The 19,342-nt window shown below is 48.2% G+C and overlaps 3 protein-coding genes across 13 annotated transcripts in view; 1 reads left to right on the top strand and 2 right to left on the bottom strand.

The window, feature by feature from the left end:
- The window catches only part of Anks1a (ankyrin repeat and sterile alpha motif domain containing 1A), a 165,593-nt gene extending 161,978 nt beyond the window's left edge, over positions 1–3,615 (bottom strand). For all 11 annotated transcript variants that reach the window (XR_013046873.1, XM_076558351.1, XM_076558356.1 and 8 more), the window contains exon 1: positions 3,434–3,615. Coding sequence is in view for 10 of the 11 variants with exons in the window: in XM_076558351.1 (XP_076414466.1) it covers positions 3,434–3,615 (182 nt within the window). In the remaining variant the exon portion in view is untranslated. The remainder of the gene's footprint in view (positions 1–3,433) is intronic.
- A 99-nt stretch (positions 3,616–3,714) lies between these two features.
- Taf11 (TATA-box binding protein associated factor 11) lies at positions 3,715–11,542 on the top strand. Its single transcript, XM_006983122.4, has 5 exons — positions 3,715–5,528; positions 7,533–7,681; positions 9,804–9,891; positions 10,311–10,407; positions 11,015–11,542. Exons 1-5 carry the CDS (start codon positions 5,358–5,360, stop codon positions 11,143–11,145), a joined length of 636 nt encoding a protein of 211 aa, XP_006983184.1. The 5' UTR covers positions 3,715–5,357; the 3' UTR covers positions 11,146–11,542.
- Positions 11,543–12,462: 920 nt separating this feature from the next.
- Bltp3a (bridge-like lipid transfer protein family member 3A) overlaps positions 12,463–19,342 on the bottom strand; it is a 47,993-nt gene continuing 41,113 nt past the window's right edge. Inside the window, exons 18-21 of the mRNA XM_006983123.4 lie at positions 18,154–18,416; positions 16,983–17,091; positions 16,764–16,864; positions 12,463–16,442 (exon numbers count right to left, since the gene is read on the bottom strand). Coding sequence (XP_006983185.2) covers positions 16,317–16,442; positions 16,764–16,864; positions 16,983–17,091; positions 18,154–18,416 — 599 coding nt within the window. The 3' untranslated portion in view covers positions 12,463–16,316. The remainder of the gene's footprint in view (positions 16,443–16,763; positions 16,865–16,982; positions 17,092–18,153; positions 18,417–19,342) is intronic.

The raw sequence follows: 19,342 nt of genomic DNA, 5'->3' as shown, positions 1-19,342 counted from the left end.
GCCATAAGCTCCTCAAACTGGGAGAGCAAGGTAGGCTACAGTGTGCAGTACTAATGAGCTGGGATATGTCTGTGGACACAAGTCAAGATGCCAAACTAGGGTCCACAGCTTCCAATAATAACTCAGGGTTCCTGGCAAGAAAAAGGCTGGATATGTAAGGGACTCATCCCCATCTCACCATCTCCAAACCTGCAGAGGGGACATGCTGACCTAGTGGTTATTCAAATGCATGGCCTCAACCTCTTTCTTAGGTTAACCAGAGTCATCCCTAATTAGTGACACACCCGGTGTAACAAGGGTCTAAATGTCCTCCCCGCCTCTAAGAGTCACAAGAGTGGGAGAATAGGAAGCTTACAGACATCTGTAGCCTCTACTAGACACGGGAGCCAATGAGGAGTCCGGCAGTTTTGTGACTCCAGGAAAAGGAGACACCACTCATGGTACTATGGCAGAGACTGGAAACACCGTCAGGAAGACCAAAGTAAAACCACTGTCATGCTTAACTACATGGCAGCTAGATCTCAGCAACGTTTCATCTGTTCCTGAGGGAACACCAAGAAGAACTTGACTGTATTTGAGGGCAGAAGATGTATGAGAGTCTATACTCTTCCAGCAGAATAGTCTGGGGGTTAAGGCATTCCTGGCAAATCTCCAAGTCCTACATCATCAGTTCATTAGAGCGACTTCCAAACTCCTGTAGTTTTCCCGTACCTCTCAGATATCAAAACTGCAGGATGCTAAAACAGTGCAGATGGAATTAAAAACCAGGTCTATTGGTGCACATTTTTAATCCCAGTACTTGGGAAGCAGAGGTATCTGCTAGTTAAAGGCCAGCCTGGCCTACATAACAATTTCCAGGCTAGCCAAGGCCACATAGTGAGGTACTGTTAAAAAAAGAAGAAAAAGGAGAAGGAGGAGGAGGGGGAGGAGGCAGGAGAAGAAGAAGAAAGGAATGGAGGAAAGGAGGAAGGAAAGAAGGAAGGAAGGAAGGAAGGAAGGAAGGAAGGAAGGAAGGAAGGAAGGAAGGAAGGAAGGAAGGAAGGAAAGAAGGGATAAATGCATTCAATGTTTATTTGCTGAGCACCTGTGTACTGGCTGGTTTTCTGCCAACTTGACACAAGCTAGAGTCATCTGAAAGAAGGGAACCTCGATTGAGAAAATGCTCCCAATAAGATCTGACTGTGGGGCATATTCTTTTTTTTTGTTTGTTTGTTTTTTGTTTTGTTTTGTTTTTCCAGACAAAGTTTCTCTGTGTAGTTTTGGATCTCGCCCTGTAGACCAGGCTGGCGTCAAACTCACAGAGATCTGCCTGCCTCTGCCTCCAGAGTGCTGTGATTAAAGGTGTGCACCACTGCTGCCCGGCTGTGAGGCATATTCTTAGTGACTGATGAGGGAAGGAAGGCCCAGCCCACTGTGGGTGGTGCCATCCTGGGCTGGTGGTCCTGGGTTCTGTAAGAAAGCAGGCTGAGCAAGTCATGAGGAGTAAGCCAGTAAGCAGCACTCCGCCATGGCTCCACGTCAGCTCTTGCCTCCAGGTTCCTGCCCTGTATGATTTCCTATGCTGACTTCCTTCAATGATGGACTACGATGTGGAAGTGTAAGCCGTTAAATAAACTCTTTCCTCCCCAAGTTGCTTTTGGTCATGGTGTTCATCACAGCAACAGTACCCCTAACTAGGACAATCTGTGACTCTGTCTCCAGGCACTAACATAGGGACTGAGAACGTAAGTGTGAGGAAGACGGTCACTATGAGAGGCAACAGTGTACCAATCCATTCTTATTTACCTTTAAGGGGCCCAACTACTCAAGATCCCAAGCAGGAAGTTCCCTGAACAGCCCACAGACACCAAGTAAGTCTCCCTTCTGTGCCTCTGCGCAGGGTGTGCTTACCTGGAACATTCTCACTATATATGACCTGTCAAAGTCAGCCTAAGCACACCTTCCCCTGAGGCTCTGCCTCCCAACCTATCCCAAAGTGATATCTCTACTCTGAAGTACCAACCGCTAACAGTGTGGACCAAACACTTTATTTAGAGATGGATGATCCCCTAAGGAGACGGCGCAGTCTGTAAAGAGCTTGTTCGGCAAACAGGAGCCCCTGGATTTGATCCCTAGCACCCATGTTTAAAGGAAGGGGGGAAAAGAGCCAACATGGCTGTATGCGCCTGTAACCCTAGTACTGGGAAGGCAGAGGCAGGGGGAATCCCTGGGAACTCGCTGGCCGGCCGGTCTAGCACAGTCAGCAAACTCCAGGTTTGGCGAAGGACACAGTCTCAAAGAAAGAAGATGGTGAGCAATTGAGGAAGACACCCAATGTCAAGTTCTAGCCTCCATCATGCACTCACACAATGATCATTCTCCAATCAGTACTTCAATCTACTCAACAAATCTTGAGTAGCTACTATGAGCCAGTACTGTTCAAGGGACTGGAGAAATAGCAGCCAACAGAATGAGGTTTTTCTTCCCCAAAGGAAGGGGAAGGTTCTTCTGTAGTGCTTTTTAAAATCTTGCTGAGAAGATGTGGATCAGCAGTCAGTACTGAATACCTGATTATTAGAGTCTTGGGTTTCTTTGGTGCAAGCTCTCCAAGCAGACTCAAACTGAAGGTACATAAACTAATAGGGGACGGAAGCTAACGAAGCCACTTCTAAATGAACTTCCACTTCTTAAAAACCTCAAAAGAACAAGGAAGGAAAAGAAAACAGCTACGAAAGCGCTGCTGAACCAACACATTTTGTGCACTCTGACAAAGCATTCCAACCCCCCTTGTAAGCGACAAAGAGTGACCACCACCACCACCACCCCCAAGCCTTGCAGCCCCGGATTCAAGTGTCTAACAGATCTGAGAAAGTTGAACGCACGTCAGTTTCCTAAACAAGTCTTCCCAAATCTTATCGAGTAAGTCCCCGGGAGAAATGAGCATATGCCACTTGGACGAACCCAGCGAGGTTAGACTACAAGGAAACTGACGACAAATTGAGCGTCAAGCGCAAGAGAGGCTCAAAGACTGAACACCTCGTGCGCGATCAATGCAGAAGCAATTTTAAAAACAAACAAAAGCCGGGTCCCGCACAGCCCGGTGGCACGTTCCAAGTTCCTAAGAGAAGGAAATGAGGAGAATGTGCTCCAGGGAGTCGCGAGGCTCTGCCCGGCGTGGGAGTTGCTGCAGGATGTGAGAGGGATTCCGCGAATTCGGTCTGCTCTGAAGTGGCTTTTGTGAGAAGCGACAGCTGGCACCCCACGGCGGGCGAGGGGGACGCCGGGCTGTGCCATGAGGCGCGGGCTGCCACCTGGGCACTCCCCCCATTCTCCGCAGCGGCGACGCCAGACGCGAGAGCCTGGCCTGCGCCGCGCGCGCCCCAGGAGCCGCGACCTCTCGAGGGAGCCCGCGCCGTCCAGGCTGCGAGCCGCGCCGCGCCGCGCGCGCACTCACCTCAGCAGGCTGGAAAGCGGGTGGCTGGAGGAACCGAGGCCGCCGCCCCCGGAGCCGCCGCCGCCGCCGGAGCCGCCGCCACCGCCGAAGCCGGAGGAGAGCCGCTTCCCGGACAGCAGCTTCTCCACGGCCGGGAGGTGCCCGGTGCGGGCCGCCTCCAGCAGCTCCTGCTCCTTCCCCATCCCCAGGACCGCCACTCCTCGGACCCCGACCCGGGGCCACGCAAGAGCCTGCTGCGGCTCCCAAACTTTCCGTCTCCGGGCAACGCACCCCTCAAACCGGCCGGGGACGCCACCCCCTCTACACCCCCCCCCCCCCCGCCTCCTTAGCCTTCCCCCCCCGCGGCGCGTCACTTCCGGGATCCGGCGTCACGCGTCACCGCGCCCCCGCGCCCCGCCTCCTTGCCCACCTAGTGGGCGGGGCTGGCGCCGCCGCGCAGGTGACTGAGCGCAGCCGGGACGCGCGGAGCGGAGCCTTGCGGAGACCCGGTCCACGCCCAGCGCTCCGGCCCATTCCACAGGTGGGGGAGAAGACGCGCGGGGGCACACCTGTGGGGAGTGCCTGACGTGCTCGCCTTCCCAAAGGTTTGGTACCTCATGGGCCTGGAAATACGGTCATTTGTTCAGGCACGGTGGGAACCAAAGAGAGATTTGGGAACGCGCCCACGTTACGTTTTCGGTTCCATTCAAGACTCAGATCAAACAGGGAAAAGGCGCGGAGACCTAGAACCAGACATGAGGAATCCCGCCCTCTGGTGCCTCCTCGAGGGAAGACCGAAGAAATGTAAAATCGCTGGGCGTGGTGGCACGTGCCATCCCATCATTCGGGAGGCAGAAGCAGGTGTACCTCTGAGTTTAAGGCCAGCCTGATCTGCATAGCAAGTTCTAGGCCGGCCAAGGCTACATAGTGAGAACCTGTCTCAAAAAAAAAAAAACAAAAAAAGGTGGTGGGGGACGGGAGTGGCTGGGGAGATGGTGGAGGGTTAAGAGCGCGGGTTGCTCTTTCAGAGAACTTGGATTTGATTCCCATCACCCACATGGCGCCTCCCAACACAGTCTGTTAACTCCAGTTCCAGAGGAATCGAAACCCTCTTCTGGCCTCCCAGGGTACCATGAACGCATGTGGTGCACAGACAGACATGCAGCCAAAACACCCATACCTATGAGATAATTTAAAAGGAAAAACAACAACTTTTCCTCGCCTCCATCCTAAACAGCTTCAGTGAAACGGCCAGAAGAGACCTCTCTCTCTTAGTTGTCGTGAGATTAACCAAACATATTTTTAAAATCAGATTTAGAAAACCAGTCCCGATTTTGGGTACTGGTGGGCGACTGACTCAAGCCGGGTTACCAATAATTGAGGCGTTGAATGAGAGCATTGGAAATAGTCTGCTGGAGTTAGAGATTCTTGCGGAACCGAGAGGAAGCCCTAGCCATTCCCTGGTGAACACAAGCCCGCGCGGTCTCGGTTCTTTCGAAAATTACGAGGTTGGGTCCCTGCCGAAAGTTGTTCAGTCCAAGGCAGCGCTATTCCTTGACGCCACCAAGCAGCGGGACTGCGTTTTGTCCGGTTCCCCGACTTTGCTCTGAAGGGGTCGAGTTAAAGAAGGATTAATTGTCATTGCATTTCCAGAAATGAGAAGAAAAAGAAGTCTCTCAGCAGACGAATGTACACTCTTTCAAAAACGCTTCTTCCCTAAAGCGGAAGATCCACACTTCTAAATTTCTTTCTCGTTAAAACAAACTCAAGTTTAAGTGAATCCCCGAGCTAGCAACGCGCTTCTGAAACTGACCCTTCCGAGGAGCAGTGGGATGACGTCATCGCGGCGCGACGACAAACCAAAGCCCCGGCTCCGCTGTATGGCTAGTCGTCTCGCTCCTTCACCCGGCGGCGCTGCCATCGCCTCTGTCCCGCTTCTACCGCGATGGACAACCCTGGGGAGTCGCCCACAGACAAAGGCGGAGAGCCAGCGGAGTCAGAGGAGGTGAGGGCTACTCCTGGGGTCCCGGCGGCCGCCGACACTGAGGGAGTCCCAGAGGAAACCGACGGAGATGGAGACGCAGACGTGAAGGAAGCCGCGGCGGAGGAAAGCGAGGTAGGTGGAACTTTGTGGGTAAGGCTGCAGGAGCACCCGGTCGCGTTACTGTCTGCTTCCTGGCTTCCATAGCCAGAAGAACTAGAACTCACCACGAGTCATTGTTCAGTCTGCAATCTTGGGGGGCAGGGGAGAGGCCGTGAACGGGAAGGTGCTGCTTCGGTTCCAGGGGCCAAGCACTGCGTTCAGTCGGCTCTTGTCTTCACTGGACATTGAACCAGTGTCTTGGCTGCTCAATTCCAGGGGTCTCGGAGCCTCATTAAAACCATCGACTGTGCCACTTCAAAAGCTAAACACTGTTGCCTAGTTGAACCTCAAGCGTTCTTTAGGTTCCATTTCTGCAGATAGAATCTCGAAGTTTTAGAGCTGGAACTGGCTTTGAGAAATCATGGAGGGAACCGTAGATAAGATGGAGATGGGGCTTTCCAAGCGCAACTGCCACTTCAAGACGTTTTGAAGTAATAACTTTTAGGGGGGAAAAACATAGCAAAACTTGATGGGATTTTGCTGTCCTCTTTATGAGGAGCATCTCCCTAACACGGGCTGGCCTTGAGCTTGTGACCCTCCTGTCACAGGTCAGCAGCAAAACTTGCCAGAAGAAAATTTTAAGCTGAATGTCTCATGCAAGCAGCTGAAGTAGAAGGAATAAATTACAGGACTTTATGAGCTACAAAATGAAACCTGCTTCTACCCCAACTCCCTCAAAAAGGAGGAGAGGAGGGGAAAGGAAGAGGGGAAAGAAGGAAAGTTAATGCCTTCACTCCCCCTCTCTGAATTTCTGAATGAGTTTAAATGTGAATCCCTTTTTAAAGGAACCATTATATCTCAATAAGTTTTGATGTACTAAGATTCCATAGTAAGTTGGTCGGGACAGAGTTTGGATTACACCTGTCATGAGTAAAACTGATGAGTGCTTATGTGGAGAAATGTAAATAATAAACATCCTTAAAAAGATTTTAGTGTAGGGCAAGCAGAATGGCTCAGCAGGTAAAGGTGCTTGCCATGAATGCCTGGGAACTGGAGTGTGATCCCCAGAGCCCACATAAAGGTAGAGGAGCACCAACTCCACAAAGTTGCCCTGTGATCAACATTTGCAAGTCCACACATACTGTGCATGAATGTGCATAATAATTTTAAGTCTGGGCTTTTTAAATATTTTTATTGTGTGGATGTTTGCCATGTATGTGTCTGGTCCCTGTCAGAAGGCAGCATCAGATCCCCTGAAACTGGAGTCACAAATGACTGTGAGCTGTCACGTGAGTGTTGGTCATAGAACATAGATCCTCTGCAAGAGCTCTTAACCTCTGAGCCATCTGTTTTTAGTTTAAATTCAGTATGGTGGTACAAGTCTATAATCATAGCAAGGAGCCTGAGGAAGGGCAATTTCCACAATTTGAAGACCAGGGAGTGTTGAGCCACCAGCCTAGGATACAAAATGAGACTTTGAAAGTCTTAAATGACAAAAAAAAGGGGGGGGGGGTCCAAACTGGGTGTGGTGGCGCAGCCCTTTAATCCCAGCACTCAGGAAGCAGAGGCAGGCGGATCTCTGTGAGTTCGAGGCTAGCCTGGTCTACAAAGTGAGTTCCAGGACAGCCAGGACTATGTAAAGACTGTTTCTAGTAGCGGGAAGGGTCAGAACACTGCAGGCAGTGGTGTTCCCCAGGCACAAATGGGGTGGATGGAGGACTGCTGGCATCGTGAGGGTGAGGGTGTGGTAATTTGGCTCTTTGGCATTTCTCCCTTACCTTGGTAAACAAATACAGGACCTCTATATGACCATGGCTCAGTTGGAAAAGTGTATTATTGATCTTCTCCAGCTGGGCTATAATCTTCCTTTGGGAGGTAGGCAGCCTCTTAATGCTGATGGTATAGGCAGTGCCTAGAAGCAGACAGCTACTGCATAAACAGATTTCCTGAGCTGGAAAGAGCAGGGCATTTGCTGACTTTGCCCAAACCTGAAAAGTGTACTAAATATGTAGTCAAAGTTTCTGTCCATCTTCCCAGCTCAAGAGTCAGGATGTCTCCGATTTAACAACAGCGGAGAGGGAAGACTCGTCATTACTTACTCCTGCAGCCAAAAAGCTGAAACTGGACACCAAAGAGAAGAGAGAAAAGAAACAGAAAGTGGACGAAGATGAAATTCAGAAGATGCAGTGAGTCTCTTCTAACTTTTCCATTTCAAGATCCTAACTCAGCTCTATACACTCACTCTTACTTGCTTTTTGTTTGTTTTGAGATAGGGAGGTTTAAGTTAGTCTTGACCTCCTGATCCTCCTGCCTCAGCCTCCTTAGTGCTGAGATTACAGGCATGAGCCACTATGCCTAAGTATAATTTCAAGCCAGCAAAGCTACCAGGTAAAGTTGCTTGCCACCAAGCCTTATGACCTGAGTTTGATCCTGGAAAATCACATGGTGGGAAGAGAGACTGGAAATTGTCCTATAACCTCCAAATATAGGATATAGGCATACCCCTACACATACACAAAATAAATGCATAAATGTAAGGATATTAAATAATTTGTTTAAAAATGCTTTGTTTTTAACATTACATTTGGCCAGTGTTTCCCATATCAGTCATGATTTTCTTCAAAAAGCTCAATTTTATTTTATGGTTGCAATAATATGGGCTCATTGCAAATGACTCAGAATACCCCCCCCAAAAAAAGTAAAATGCCCCAAATCCAGCAGCTAGATCCTATCCCAAGAATGTATATCTGGGTCTATTTGTGCATATAATATTCTCGTATCAGTGTTTCCTGGTTGTACTGCATCTTATCTATGTGATCTATATATCAACCCTTTACCTATTATGAGTAGAGTTTTAACATTTTTTGTTTGTTTTAACAACAGTTACATCTTTGGACATACCTCTACACCTCATCCATTTCTAAGATAAACCAGCTGTATAAAAGCTAGTATAACACCTTTCAAAGGCTTTTCAGCATATCTCCAGATTTATGAAAATTGTGATCTTGTTTTAGTTGATCACTTCAAGTTCCTTGATTAATACTTCAGGTTCATTTTTTTTTTTCTTCATCTTGATTGGCCATTGGTATTTCTGTGAATTTAAGTCCTTAGTTCATCTTCTAAAACTGGTTCGGCCATCTTTTTCTTTATTTAGAAGAATTAACTATAAAGAATATAGGGGGCTAGAGAGACTGCTCAGAGGTTAAGAGCCATCTGCACTAACAAGACCAGTGAGGTCCCAGCACTCACCTCAAGCTGCTCATAAATGTCTGTAACTCGCTCCAAGGATCTGGCACTCCCTTCTGGCTTCCATGGGCACCTGCACAGATAGACACACACAAGCAAACATACTCACATAGATTAAGTTTAAGGAAGAGGGAGAGGGAGGGAGAGGGAGGGAGAGGGAGAGAGAGGGAGGGAGGGAGGGAAGGAAGGAAGGAAGGAAGGAAGGAAGGAAGGAAGGAAGGAAGGAAGGAAGGAAGGAAGGAAGGAAGGAAGAGAGAGAGAGAGAAAAGAAAAGATGGGCCCTAGCAGGTAAGGCACTTATCATCAAGCCCAACCTGAGATTGATACCCAACCCATGACCTACATGATGGAAGGAGAGAACTGCTTACTTCAAGTTGTCTTTCATGTGTTCCCCCCCACATACATACACCACACAGGCATAGCAAATAGATTCAATAATTTGAAATATTAGGGCTGAGGCTATTGTAGATTGCAGAGCATGCAAGAAGTCCTGTGATTGATCCAGCACTGAGTAAAACCAGATGTGGTGGCACATCTGTAATCCCACTCTCTGGAAGGTGGAGCCAGGAGGATCAGAAGTTCAAGTTTATTCTTGATAACACAAGTTTGAGGCTAGCCGGAGGTATATCATGTCTCAAATTTTCTAAAGAACATGCATATTTTTAATGTTTCCCTCTAAACTTGTTACTATTGAAAAGCCCTGATTTGAGCAGACATTCTGTATTAGAGGTTTACTGTCAGTGTGAAGTACAGTCGGCACAGAATACAGTATTTTGTCGTCATGCTGCTGTAAGTCTTTTAGGAGGAGCAGAACAGGCTCCCACTCCTGGGCAGGCATGCACCCCACACCCAGCAGCCTTTGTCTTTAAGGAAAGGAAACTGTGTTTCCTTTTTCTCTTTCCAGAGTTCCTTAGGAGTGGAAATGCCATTAATGCCTCAACAGCACTGGGCCTAAAGCCAGCGACTCCTCAAAACACAATTTTTTTTTGGTTCTGGGCTTGCTTTTGTTGACTTATATGCCTTTAGTATTCATTCTCATTAACCAACTTAATCTTTGTCTAGAATCCTGGTCTCTTCTTTTTCTGAGGAGCAGCTGAACCGTTATGAAATGTATCGCCGGTCAGCTTTCCCTAAGGCAGCCATTAAAAGGGTAAGGATGGACTGCCCCAGTGTGTCCCCACCATGTTAGGAAGATGCCGGACTCCACACCCCTCCCTCTCATTACCTGGCCAACTCCAACTCTGTATGCCATGTGTAGCCAGCCACAACACACAATCCTTGGGGCTTTGTTTTTTATTGCTGTAGCTGTAAATATATGCGTGTGGGTGCCCATGAAAGCCAGAAAAGGGCATCCGATACCCTTGGCTAGAGTCACAGGTGGTTGTGAGCCAGCCAGTATGAGTGCTGGGAACTGAACTCCAGTCCTCTGCAAGAGCAGCAAACATCTTACTCTAATAGTCTGTTTTGGCACACAACCTTCAATGTGGCGTGCACCACTTAACTGCACTGCATTCCAAAGCCAGCCACTGACTATCTTAACACAGTCTTTCTTTCTTTCTTTCTTCCAAGCTGATCCAGTCCATCACTGGTACCTCTGTGTCCCAGAATGTGGTGATTGCCATGTCTGGTATTTCTAAAGTTTTTGTGGGGGAGGTAGTAGAAGAAGGTAAGTGTCATTGGTTACACAACATGTATTACTCTCATGGGATCTCACTTTCTAGAGTATCTACACCAGGGCGTTTAAGGGTCTGTGTGAATTTCCAGCCACACTACAAGTAGATCCTATAGGAAGCCTTGTCTTGAGGACAGCATGGCTACTCTTGTAGTTTTTATCACTGAGCAGTGGGCAGGGTTGGGGGATGGGGATGAGACCATCTAGCAACTCCCAGGGTGTTCCTTAGCCCAGGGTGACCAAGACAGTTGTGTATCTCTCCTTAGCAGACCTTGCGTCTGCTGTTGAGTGTAAGAAGACAGTGCCCTGACAGCGGTACCCCGCTGAGAGTGGTACCCCGCTGAGAGCTGTCTCTCCATCAGGTAGAAAGCCTTGCTACTTCTCAGTGCTCCTCTATAGCTCATGATGTCATTTTCTTTACTTAAGCTGTGATAATCCCTGTGGGGAATAACTAAAGCCAGTGTGACGGACTTGATAACATTTTCTTAAGAAAAAACATCTTGGTTTGTTTCTTTGGCGAGTTTCACAAAAGCCAGAATTTTAACTTGAGTTATGGTTAGTAAATCTCATGTTAACGATGCTGTCTCCTTTCCCACAACAGCCCTGGATGTGTGTGAGAAGTGGGGAGAAATGCCACCCCTGCAGCCCAAGCACATGCGGGAGGCTGTTCGGAGGTTGAAGTCCAAGGGGCAGATCCCCAACTCTAAGCACAAGAAAATCATCTTCTTCTAGATCTGACCCGAGAGTGGTCCAGACTTGTCGTAGTCGGGCTTCCGCACTGGTGCTCTGCTGTCGGTGCTCCAAGGGCCCCTGACGGTGATTTTAATGTCTCGGCACACCTACAAGGCACACCAGAAAGACAGACAACTCTGGTTTCACTTTGAAGCCTAAAGTTGGAAAGACACAGGTTGTTTCTTACCTCTGGTTTTCAGAACTGCACTTGGGATCATCTGCCATGAAGACAGTCACAAGGGTGAAATACTTCATGCTGTTAACATTTCAGATTCTCCTGTGGATTTTGTGAGTTATCACTAAACTTTTCCGACTTGGGTGGAAAAGTTTATTTTATTTTGTTGCAGGCAAAAGTCCTCATCCTTCCAGTGTCTAAATAAAACTAACTAGTCTTGGCTTTTTCTTTTTGGTTTTTGGAGACAGGGTTTCACCACATAGCCCTATCTGACATGGAATTCACCATGTAGGTCAGGCTGGCTGAAAACACAAGAGATCCACCTGCCTCTGCCTCCTGAGAGCTGATTTTTTTTTTTTTTTCTTTTTTTAACAGGGTCTCACTATGTAGCTCTGGCTGTCCTGGAACTCACTATATAGAGCAGGTTGGCCTCAAGCTCTCAGAATGCCACTACTAGAGCCTGGCACTAGTCTTGGCCTTTTTGTGAAGAAAAAAAAAAAAAAATCTATTTTTGAGACAGGGTCTCACTATGTAGCCCTGGCTGGTCTAGAACTCCCTATGTAAACTAGGCTGGACTGCCTGTGGCTCCCGAGTTCTGACGTGGTCACACCTGGCCCTTTTTCCTGAAAAGAAACAAGCAAGAACCTTAGCCTTGGGCCTGGAGCAGTTCAGAACAGAGGACCCAAGTTCAGTTCCCAGCCCCTATCAGGGCACTCACAACTTCCTGTAACTCCAGCACTAGAGGATGCAGTACCTCTTCTGGCCTTCACAGGCATGGACATATATTCACACACATATACAAAAACAACTAAAAATGAGTATTTATGTAGCCAAAGAAATAATTTGAACTTACGGTCTTCCTGTCTTTACCTCCCCAGTACTAGGATTACAGGTGTGTGCCACCATACTCGGTTTATACAGTGCTGGAATTTGGACTCAGGGTCTCCATGCATACTAGGCAAGCATTAAAATAACCTAGGCATATTCCCAACATCCAGCACTATTTACAGCCATGTAAATCCCAGGAGAATCATGTGTTTGAGACCAAATGGGTACAAAGCAAAAATAACCTATCTTAACAAAACAAAAACGTGTAAAAGCTTATCTGCTTCAGCTCCTATAAACAGATATACGAGGACCAATACTATTTAATAGTATTTTTTTAATTTGCTTTTCAGGTGGTTCACAGAACCAGTACACTCAGAGTTTGATTAGATATTGCAACATTAAAATTCCCCAATACTGACTAGGATTCCAGTTCATTGTATACATTCTCGCTGCTTTCCTCAGAGAATGAAGTGACTTTTTATTGACAGTGATTAGCAGTAGTAAGGCTACCTGATATAATTGGCAATCCACTGACCTGCTTCCCATTCACTGTTGAGTGTCACAGGAAGGAGGGTTGGAAGCTGTTCTCTTCCGAAGCTTTCCTGAGCAAGTCTTGTTTTTAGCACCCTGAGTTAGGGAAATAGCTCAGACTCACGTAATTAGACAGATCTTTTAGTAACTTACATTAAAATTCATCAGCTTAGCCAAAGCAGAAGACACTTCAGTGGAGCACTCCACAAAGAGTGCTGTAAGACTCAGGCTAAATATTGACCAAAAACTAGTAAACTGACCAAAAAAATTCCCTCTCAACTCTAATAGGAAATCTTAACGTGTAGGAACTAATCCTATTTCGATAAAGGGTACCGGATAAGGCAGGAATATAATAACAGGACAGGAAGCTCAAATCCCAAGTCTGGCCACTTAGCAAGGCCTCACTGTTCACAGTAAGAGTACTTCCCTGTGCCATGGGGAAAGTGCCTCTTCATTAACAGCCATTCTCCACACCTACCCTGGGGGAATGGAAAGGCCCTAAGTCTCCCGTGTGTGGCCTCTGAATCTCCAAGAGTTCGTCACTTAGGTCACGGCTGTCATAGCTCTCAACCAGATGTTACTCTACTAGCTTAGGCAGTAAACATCTGTTTTCAGTTCTGGGGCTTAATGCCACTGATGTTAGAAATTTAGGCATAAAGATGAAAGGAGTTTGGAATAGAAAGTTCCCGCCCAGGAGAACTCACACCACCTTCTTTGCAGTGCTCAGTCTCTTGAGCCCCTAAGGGAAAACTGACATCAATTCACAGCAGACATTTGAGTTAGAGGGTCTGTGAGAGGTGGTATCATCCCTTGCTATTTCATACACGGGTACCATTCCTTCAGAGCGGAGACATGAAGATTATGGCCCACGGCACAGCAAGGGTCAGGAAATACACAGTAAGAACAGCTCGTAGGGGAAGAGAACCCATGTTGGCTTCCCATCAGACTCAGTCTTACTCAGTGAAGTAGACACTGACAGCCATCTGCAGCCCGGTTAGAGGACTAGATCTAGTCTACACACACCAACACATATTCCCAGTACATGCATGTAAACAGGAACTCGAGGCAATCCCAGATGACGCAGCTGCAGTAAGTGCTTTACCGCTGAGAGGGCAATGTGCAGTGGCTGCAGTCTCTGCGGGACAGTGCTGCTGTCCCTCCACAAGTTTTCGTGAGGTATTATTTCATGGTACAAATCACAGCTTCACAGCAAAACTCCCAGAGAACTGCCCTGCTCTCCATTCTCTTTACCCTTATCCTGAAGATGCGCACAGCCAGTTCACATCTCATCATGACAGTTTCTCCTGTTGATCCCCCAAAGAAGGAGGGAATTGACTTACAAAAGATGACATCACTGGGATGCCATGAAAAACAATTTTACCATCTTTTCTGAGGGATGACTCCCAGACACAAAGGCCAAAGCCACCACATAAGCCAAGACTATGTCTCCATTTGCACGTGGACAAGAACTCCAGGGCCCCTCAGCTCAGAAACATGCTGGCCATTAAGGCATTATCCTTGACAAAGTATGTTTCTACTGCAAGCCTGAAGGAGAAGCACACCGAGTGTTTGCTAGACATCTCATGGAGGGATGAGGTGGGCAAAGAGGAAGGGTGTGATTTTACACCAACTGAAGTGACCCTGATCCATGATTCTATTTTCTAGTTACTGGCTCTCCCTTTCCCTCCAAGAATCTTACAAACACAGATGCCGCTTCTCAAACAAGCTCTTCAAGTTTCTCACTTCATTAAAAGTGCTTTCTTTTCCCTGAGGCAGTGACAGAGCCCTAAAACTAGTGTTTCAAGATTGGGTTCCCCCTACTCTTGACTGTGGGTGTGGTCATCTGCTCCCCTCCACTTTCATCTCTGAGAACAGAGTCTCTGTTTTCAATGCACATCCCCAATCGTTCTCCCTGTTCTCTGAACCTCCGTTCCCTTCTCTACGTCCTAGATAAATAAAACCAATAGAAATGCCCAGTGGTTGGATGAAGTCACTCCCGCAGTTCTACCTGAGACGCTGCTCCTGCCAGCCAGGAGTGCCTTCCTAATGGTGTTGGGAGCACAGCCAGGCACAGCAGCGCCACACAGTCCCTCCTCCTTAAGCAAGGCTCTGGATTCTTTTCTGAGTATTTTTTTAGTGGTAGTAGTTAAAATAGACATAATCTTTATTTTGTTGTGTTTCTAATGCTGGGGGTGAGTCCAGGTCCTCACATATGCCACTCAAATGCTACCACTGAGCCACATCCCAGGCCTTCCCTGTGCTGAACTTCACCTGTCATGTTTCGTATTCACAACCCTGCTCACTGTGACTTTTCTATGGCTGTGTTTCTCTCTTCTGGCCTGCTTTTCATTGTCCGGAAGCAGCAACATTTAACTGCATTTAAAGTTCTAGGTCATTTATAAAAATCTGAAGCAAGGGAATGTCACCTGCTAACAGTGTCTCCAGATGGTGTTCCCAAGTCTGTAATGTGTCTCCTCAGTGGAACAAACCACAATCCTGGAAGAACTGGTGTTTGGAAATTTGCCTTAGTGAAGAACATGACTGAGTCCTGCAAGTCTGAACAAATGCAACCTCCTTCTTTCATAAATATTTTTCGTCTACCCTCAGAACACAGGGCATCGCCTGGCTCACAACCAACCATCTCATCCCGTAGGTGAGTTAGTGATGCTTCTGTATGGCCAGCACTGCTTGGAGACGGCCCAGAGCTGTGCTCTTTCACAGGGACAGGAGGAAGCCTAGCCTAGGAACCTAAGTTGAAATCACATGATTTTAAAAAGCCATAGTAACAGGGAGTGAGGCAGCATACTAAGATGTTTACGACTAAGTTTAGAGCACGTTTATCTCCCAAACTACCAAGTGCTGAAGTTAGCAAAGGCAGAAAGACATAGTGTTGGGAAAGCAGGAGCCCAGGGACTCCTATATAGAGAGAAGATGGTCAGGTACAGCTGTAGAAACAGGCAGAACTGTACCCCTGCCTCCTCATGCCCTCAGCCAAGCACTATTTCTCTTGATTTAAATCTCAAACCAATTGTTGTGCCGGGAAAGACAATCTGGCTGAGTCACAGTCAAAGCATCACAATGAAGAAATTCAACAGAAAAGAAACGAGACCCAAGGCTATCGGCCAAGATGGTATGAGCCTAGCCCCCGTTCCAGTCCATGGCTCCCTGACCTCAGGCCTCCTCTGCCCTAACCCAAAGCTGGGCTATTTCCTGATCTACTCCAAAACTCAGGCCAAGGACTTCGGTATGCCACAGGAAGCACTGGGTCATGGGATCTTTGGTGGCTGTGTGCATGACTCAGGTGGACACTTGTTCACACAGGCCATAAAGAAGCAAACACCACTGCCATGAAACCAGGAGCTGAAATGCTCTACAGTGTAGAGAGGATCCCTCTAGTATGCAGAGGGCTACAAGGCTACATAATGGCAAGATAAGGTGCAGGGCCAGGTACACAGCTATCCCAGTTCCTGGATGGATGCAGCCATGCTCTCCTTGTCCTCCACCAGGCTAGCAGCCAGCAGGAAGCACACAGAGTGACCTGGTGCTCCCGGCCCTGCCGGCTCCTCGGCACCTCTGTCCTAGGTGGCGCTGTTGCTGGTGATATGGTCTCTCCTTGGCACAGATGGCTGAGCTGCTGTCAGAGCTCAAAGAGAGGGTCATATTTCCTAATCTCCTGGAGAAGTTTTTCTTTGTCCTGGTTGGCATTGGCCAGTGCTTGTTTGGTGTCCATCAGTTCTTGCTGTAGGGTAGGTAATTCTTTCTCCTGAGGGATAAGTAGTTCACCATTAGGAACACAGCCAGACCTCCTTGCAACACCACAGTAAGGAGGCTGGGGAGGGAGAATTCACAGAAGCACCAGTAGGGCAAGGATTAGAACCCAAACAGTTTTCCCAGGGTCCAGTTCCCTCGCTGAGCTTATCAGCTCACGTCTACAGTCTCTAGCCTTTCTCCCAGAAGCTGCTGCTGGCCACAGGAGCCCATACCACCTGCTGCACACACAGATGACCTTTGAGACCTCTGAGTTTTATTGCTCTCAAATTACAACCCCCTAGAGGTTTATGGGGAGGTTAGGTCAGGTCCTCACCTGCAGTCCCAAACCCTGTCCTTCGGGCACCAGGAGCACCTGTTCTTTTGGGACTTGCTGCTTCTCAGGTACTTCAGCCAATGGTGTGTCCTGAGCAGGAGCTGGAGAAATAAGCATTTTCAGTGACCAACAGCTGCCAACAGTCAGACAGACTGACTTGTCAACTCTATTGACTCATCAGAGAAAGGTAGAACAGAGAAGCCGAGAAGCCTAACTCACCCCCAAGGTGAAACACGCCATCGTCACTCCGCTTCAGCACAAGATGCTCCACCGCCAAAGTGATGGGGCCAGGGCCAGGGGACGTTGGATAGATAGGAGGGATATCATCCTGGAGGACAGAGGGACCACATGACTACCCACCCAGCTCAGCACATATCCATGCTTCTACCACCCAGTTCAAGGCATTTGACGCCACTGGTTCTCCAGATACTCTTTTGTTTATAATTACATTTATTTATTATTTGTGTGTGTGTCTGTCTGTGTCTGTGTCTGCATGTCAGGGCTCTCATGTGGAGGTCAGAAGACAATTTGTAAGAGTAGATTCTCACCTTCTACCATGAGAGTCCTGGGGATTGAACTCGGGTCCTCAGGCGTGGCAGCAAGTGCTTTACCCACTGACCCATCTTGCAAGCTCGCCCACACATTCCTGTAAGGTACAAGAGGCATAACCAAGCCTCACCCATCCTAGAGATGGTGAGACTGAGATTCACACAGCCAGGAGCTTGGCATGGTTACACAGAATTCCAAATGGCTTTGTGAGAGTGTGTGCATGCATGTGTGTTCACATTCATGTGTTCATGTGCATGTTCATGTGTGTACACGTGGAGGCCAAGGTGTCTTACCTCAACCATGTTCTTCCTTTTAAGGTTTATTTTGTGTATAAATGTTTTATATTCGTGTTTTTATATGTATCACCTGCATGCCTGGTGCCTGCAGAGGTCAGAAGAGGAAGTCAGATCCCCTGGAACTAGAGTAACAGATGGTTGGGACCCACCAAGTGGATGCTAGGAGAGAAACTCTAGCAAGTGCTCTGAACCACGGAGCAATGCTGCAGCCTTCTCTCAACCCTATCTGTGAGATGGCTTCTCACTGAACCTGAAGCTCACTGGACAGCCAGCCCCTGGAACGCTCTGTCTCCTCCTCCATGGAATGGGTCTTTCTAACGTCTGAGGAGCAGCTTACACCTGAGCGTGTGCTTGAGCAGCGAGCCCTTCATTCCCTGCAGAACCATCGTCTACCCCCGTTCAGGCTCTGACCCGTGCCGCCCATGCCCATGCTACTGAAGTACTGGAGACAGTGCTGGACCACCTTTTCACTGGCTCACTGAGCTATGAGGGGACAGGAGACACTGTCACTACGGAGGCCAGGGCAAACATAAAGTCCCTCTCACCTTGAGGGTAATACTGGAGTTTAGGAGCTCAATCTGCATTGGGACTACCACTGGCACTTCCTCATCCTCCAAAAAAGGCCCCAGACCATTGAGCACTGAGGTGAACAGCTCCAGGTCACAGCCTCGAAGTAAGAACCGCAGGAAGCCATTTTGTGTGGCCAGTGGAGAATGAACAGATGCACCAGGCCCCACCTCAAAGCGCAGACCTACAGCAGGCCTGATGTGGCCAGTCTTCAGATTTGAGGATTCCTGGAAGCTTGTACCTTTGAGAAGAGAGCCGAGGAAAACATATTAACACAGAGACTGTTGTAAACACTTCCCCTATGCCAGCATATTAGCACCATCCCATCTCAGAGGCCTGAACTAAGTCACAGAGAATAACTTGCCCCAAGTTACACAGTTGTAGATAGTGGAGGTGAGATCTGAAGTCAGGCAGTCTGAGCTTAGGCTCTTCATTAGAATGCCTCAAGGTAGAGGAGCAGTAGAACACCTTGTATGAGCTGAGGCACTGGACTAACAGTGCAGGGAAAGTGCTTCCAACAAGACCCACAATACCCAAACCCAAGCATCTTTTCCTTCTCTAAAGTGGTGGCCTTCACATCCGTCACTCACCCCATGCTAACCCCTCCACAGTGCCATCGAGAAACACCTGGAGTGGACCTGAACAGAGAAGAGTGTGCCGGAGTGACTGGAAAGCAACACCCCGAGAAACTGAAGCACCCCACTTTAGTGATCGAGAGTCGCCCCCTAGGGTAGATCTCAGGGGTACAAACCCCACGGAAACTCCTGAGCATGTGCACCAGGGAAGGTATGCATGGGAGCTCACAGTGCCTCTACTTCACAGTCACAAACGGTGGTGTGCGGCACATGCCAGTGAACCCAGAACTCAGGAGGCACAGGAAGAACAGTCAGGAAATCAAGGCCAGTCGGAGGCACATAGCTGAGTTGCAAGTCAGCATGACTGCATAGACAAGACCAAGGCTACGACAAACCAACCACAAACAAGCCGAAGCCTCGGGAGTGAGTAGGTCATGGACACAAGAAAATTTTATATGTGACAGAAATGGGTTATGATGGTGACTACACAACTATGAATTTATAGTATTCAAATTATAACTGAAAAACGGGGGAGGGAGTAGACACACCCAAAAGAAAGAATACTGTAAAAATGAACTGATCTCACTTTAGA

The sequence above is a fragment of the Peromyscus maniculatus genome, chromosome 21 (genome assembly GCF_049852395.1).
Source record: "Peromyscus maniculatus bairdii isolate BWxNUB_F1_BW_parent chromosome 21, HU_Pman_BW_mat_3.1, whole genome shotgun sequence".
NCBI classification, from domain to species: Eukaryota; Metazoa; Chordata; class Mammalia; order Rodentia; family Cricetidae; genus Peromyscus; species Peromyscus maniculatus.
The sequence above is the reverse complement of the archived record's forward strand: the minus strand, read 5'-3'. Positions and strand labels throughout refer to the sequence as shown.

Excerpts from the sequence above, each read along its gene's own strand:
- Taf11 (XM_006983122.4), top strand. The coding sequence starts at position 5,358 with ATGGACAACCCTGGGGAGTCGCCCACAGACAAAGGCGGAGAGCCAGCG. Across the intron at positions 5,529-7,532 it reads CCGCGGCGGAGGAAAGCGAG|CTCAAGAGTCAGGATGTCTC; the intron begins GTAGGTGGAACT and ends CCATCTTCCCAG. Across the intron at positions 7,682-9,803 it reads GATGAAATTCAGAAGATGCA|AATCCTGGTCTCTTCTTTTT; the intron begins GTGAGTCTCTTC and ends ATCTTTGTCTAG.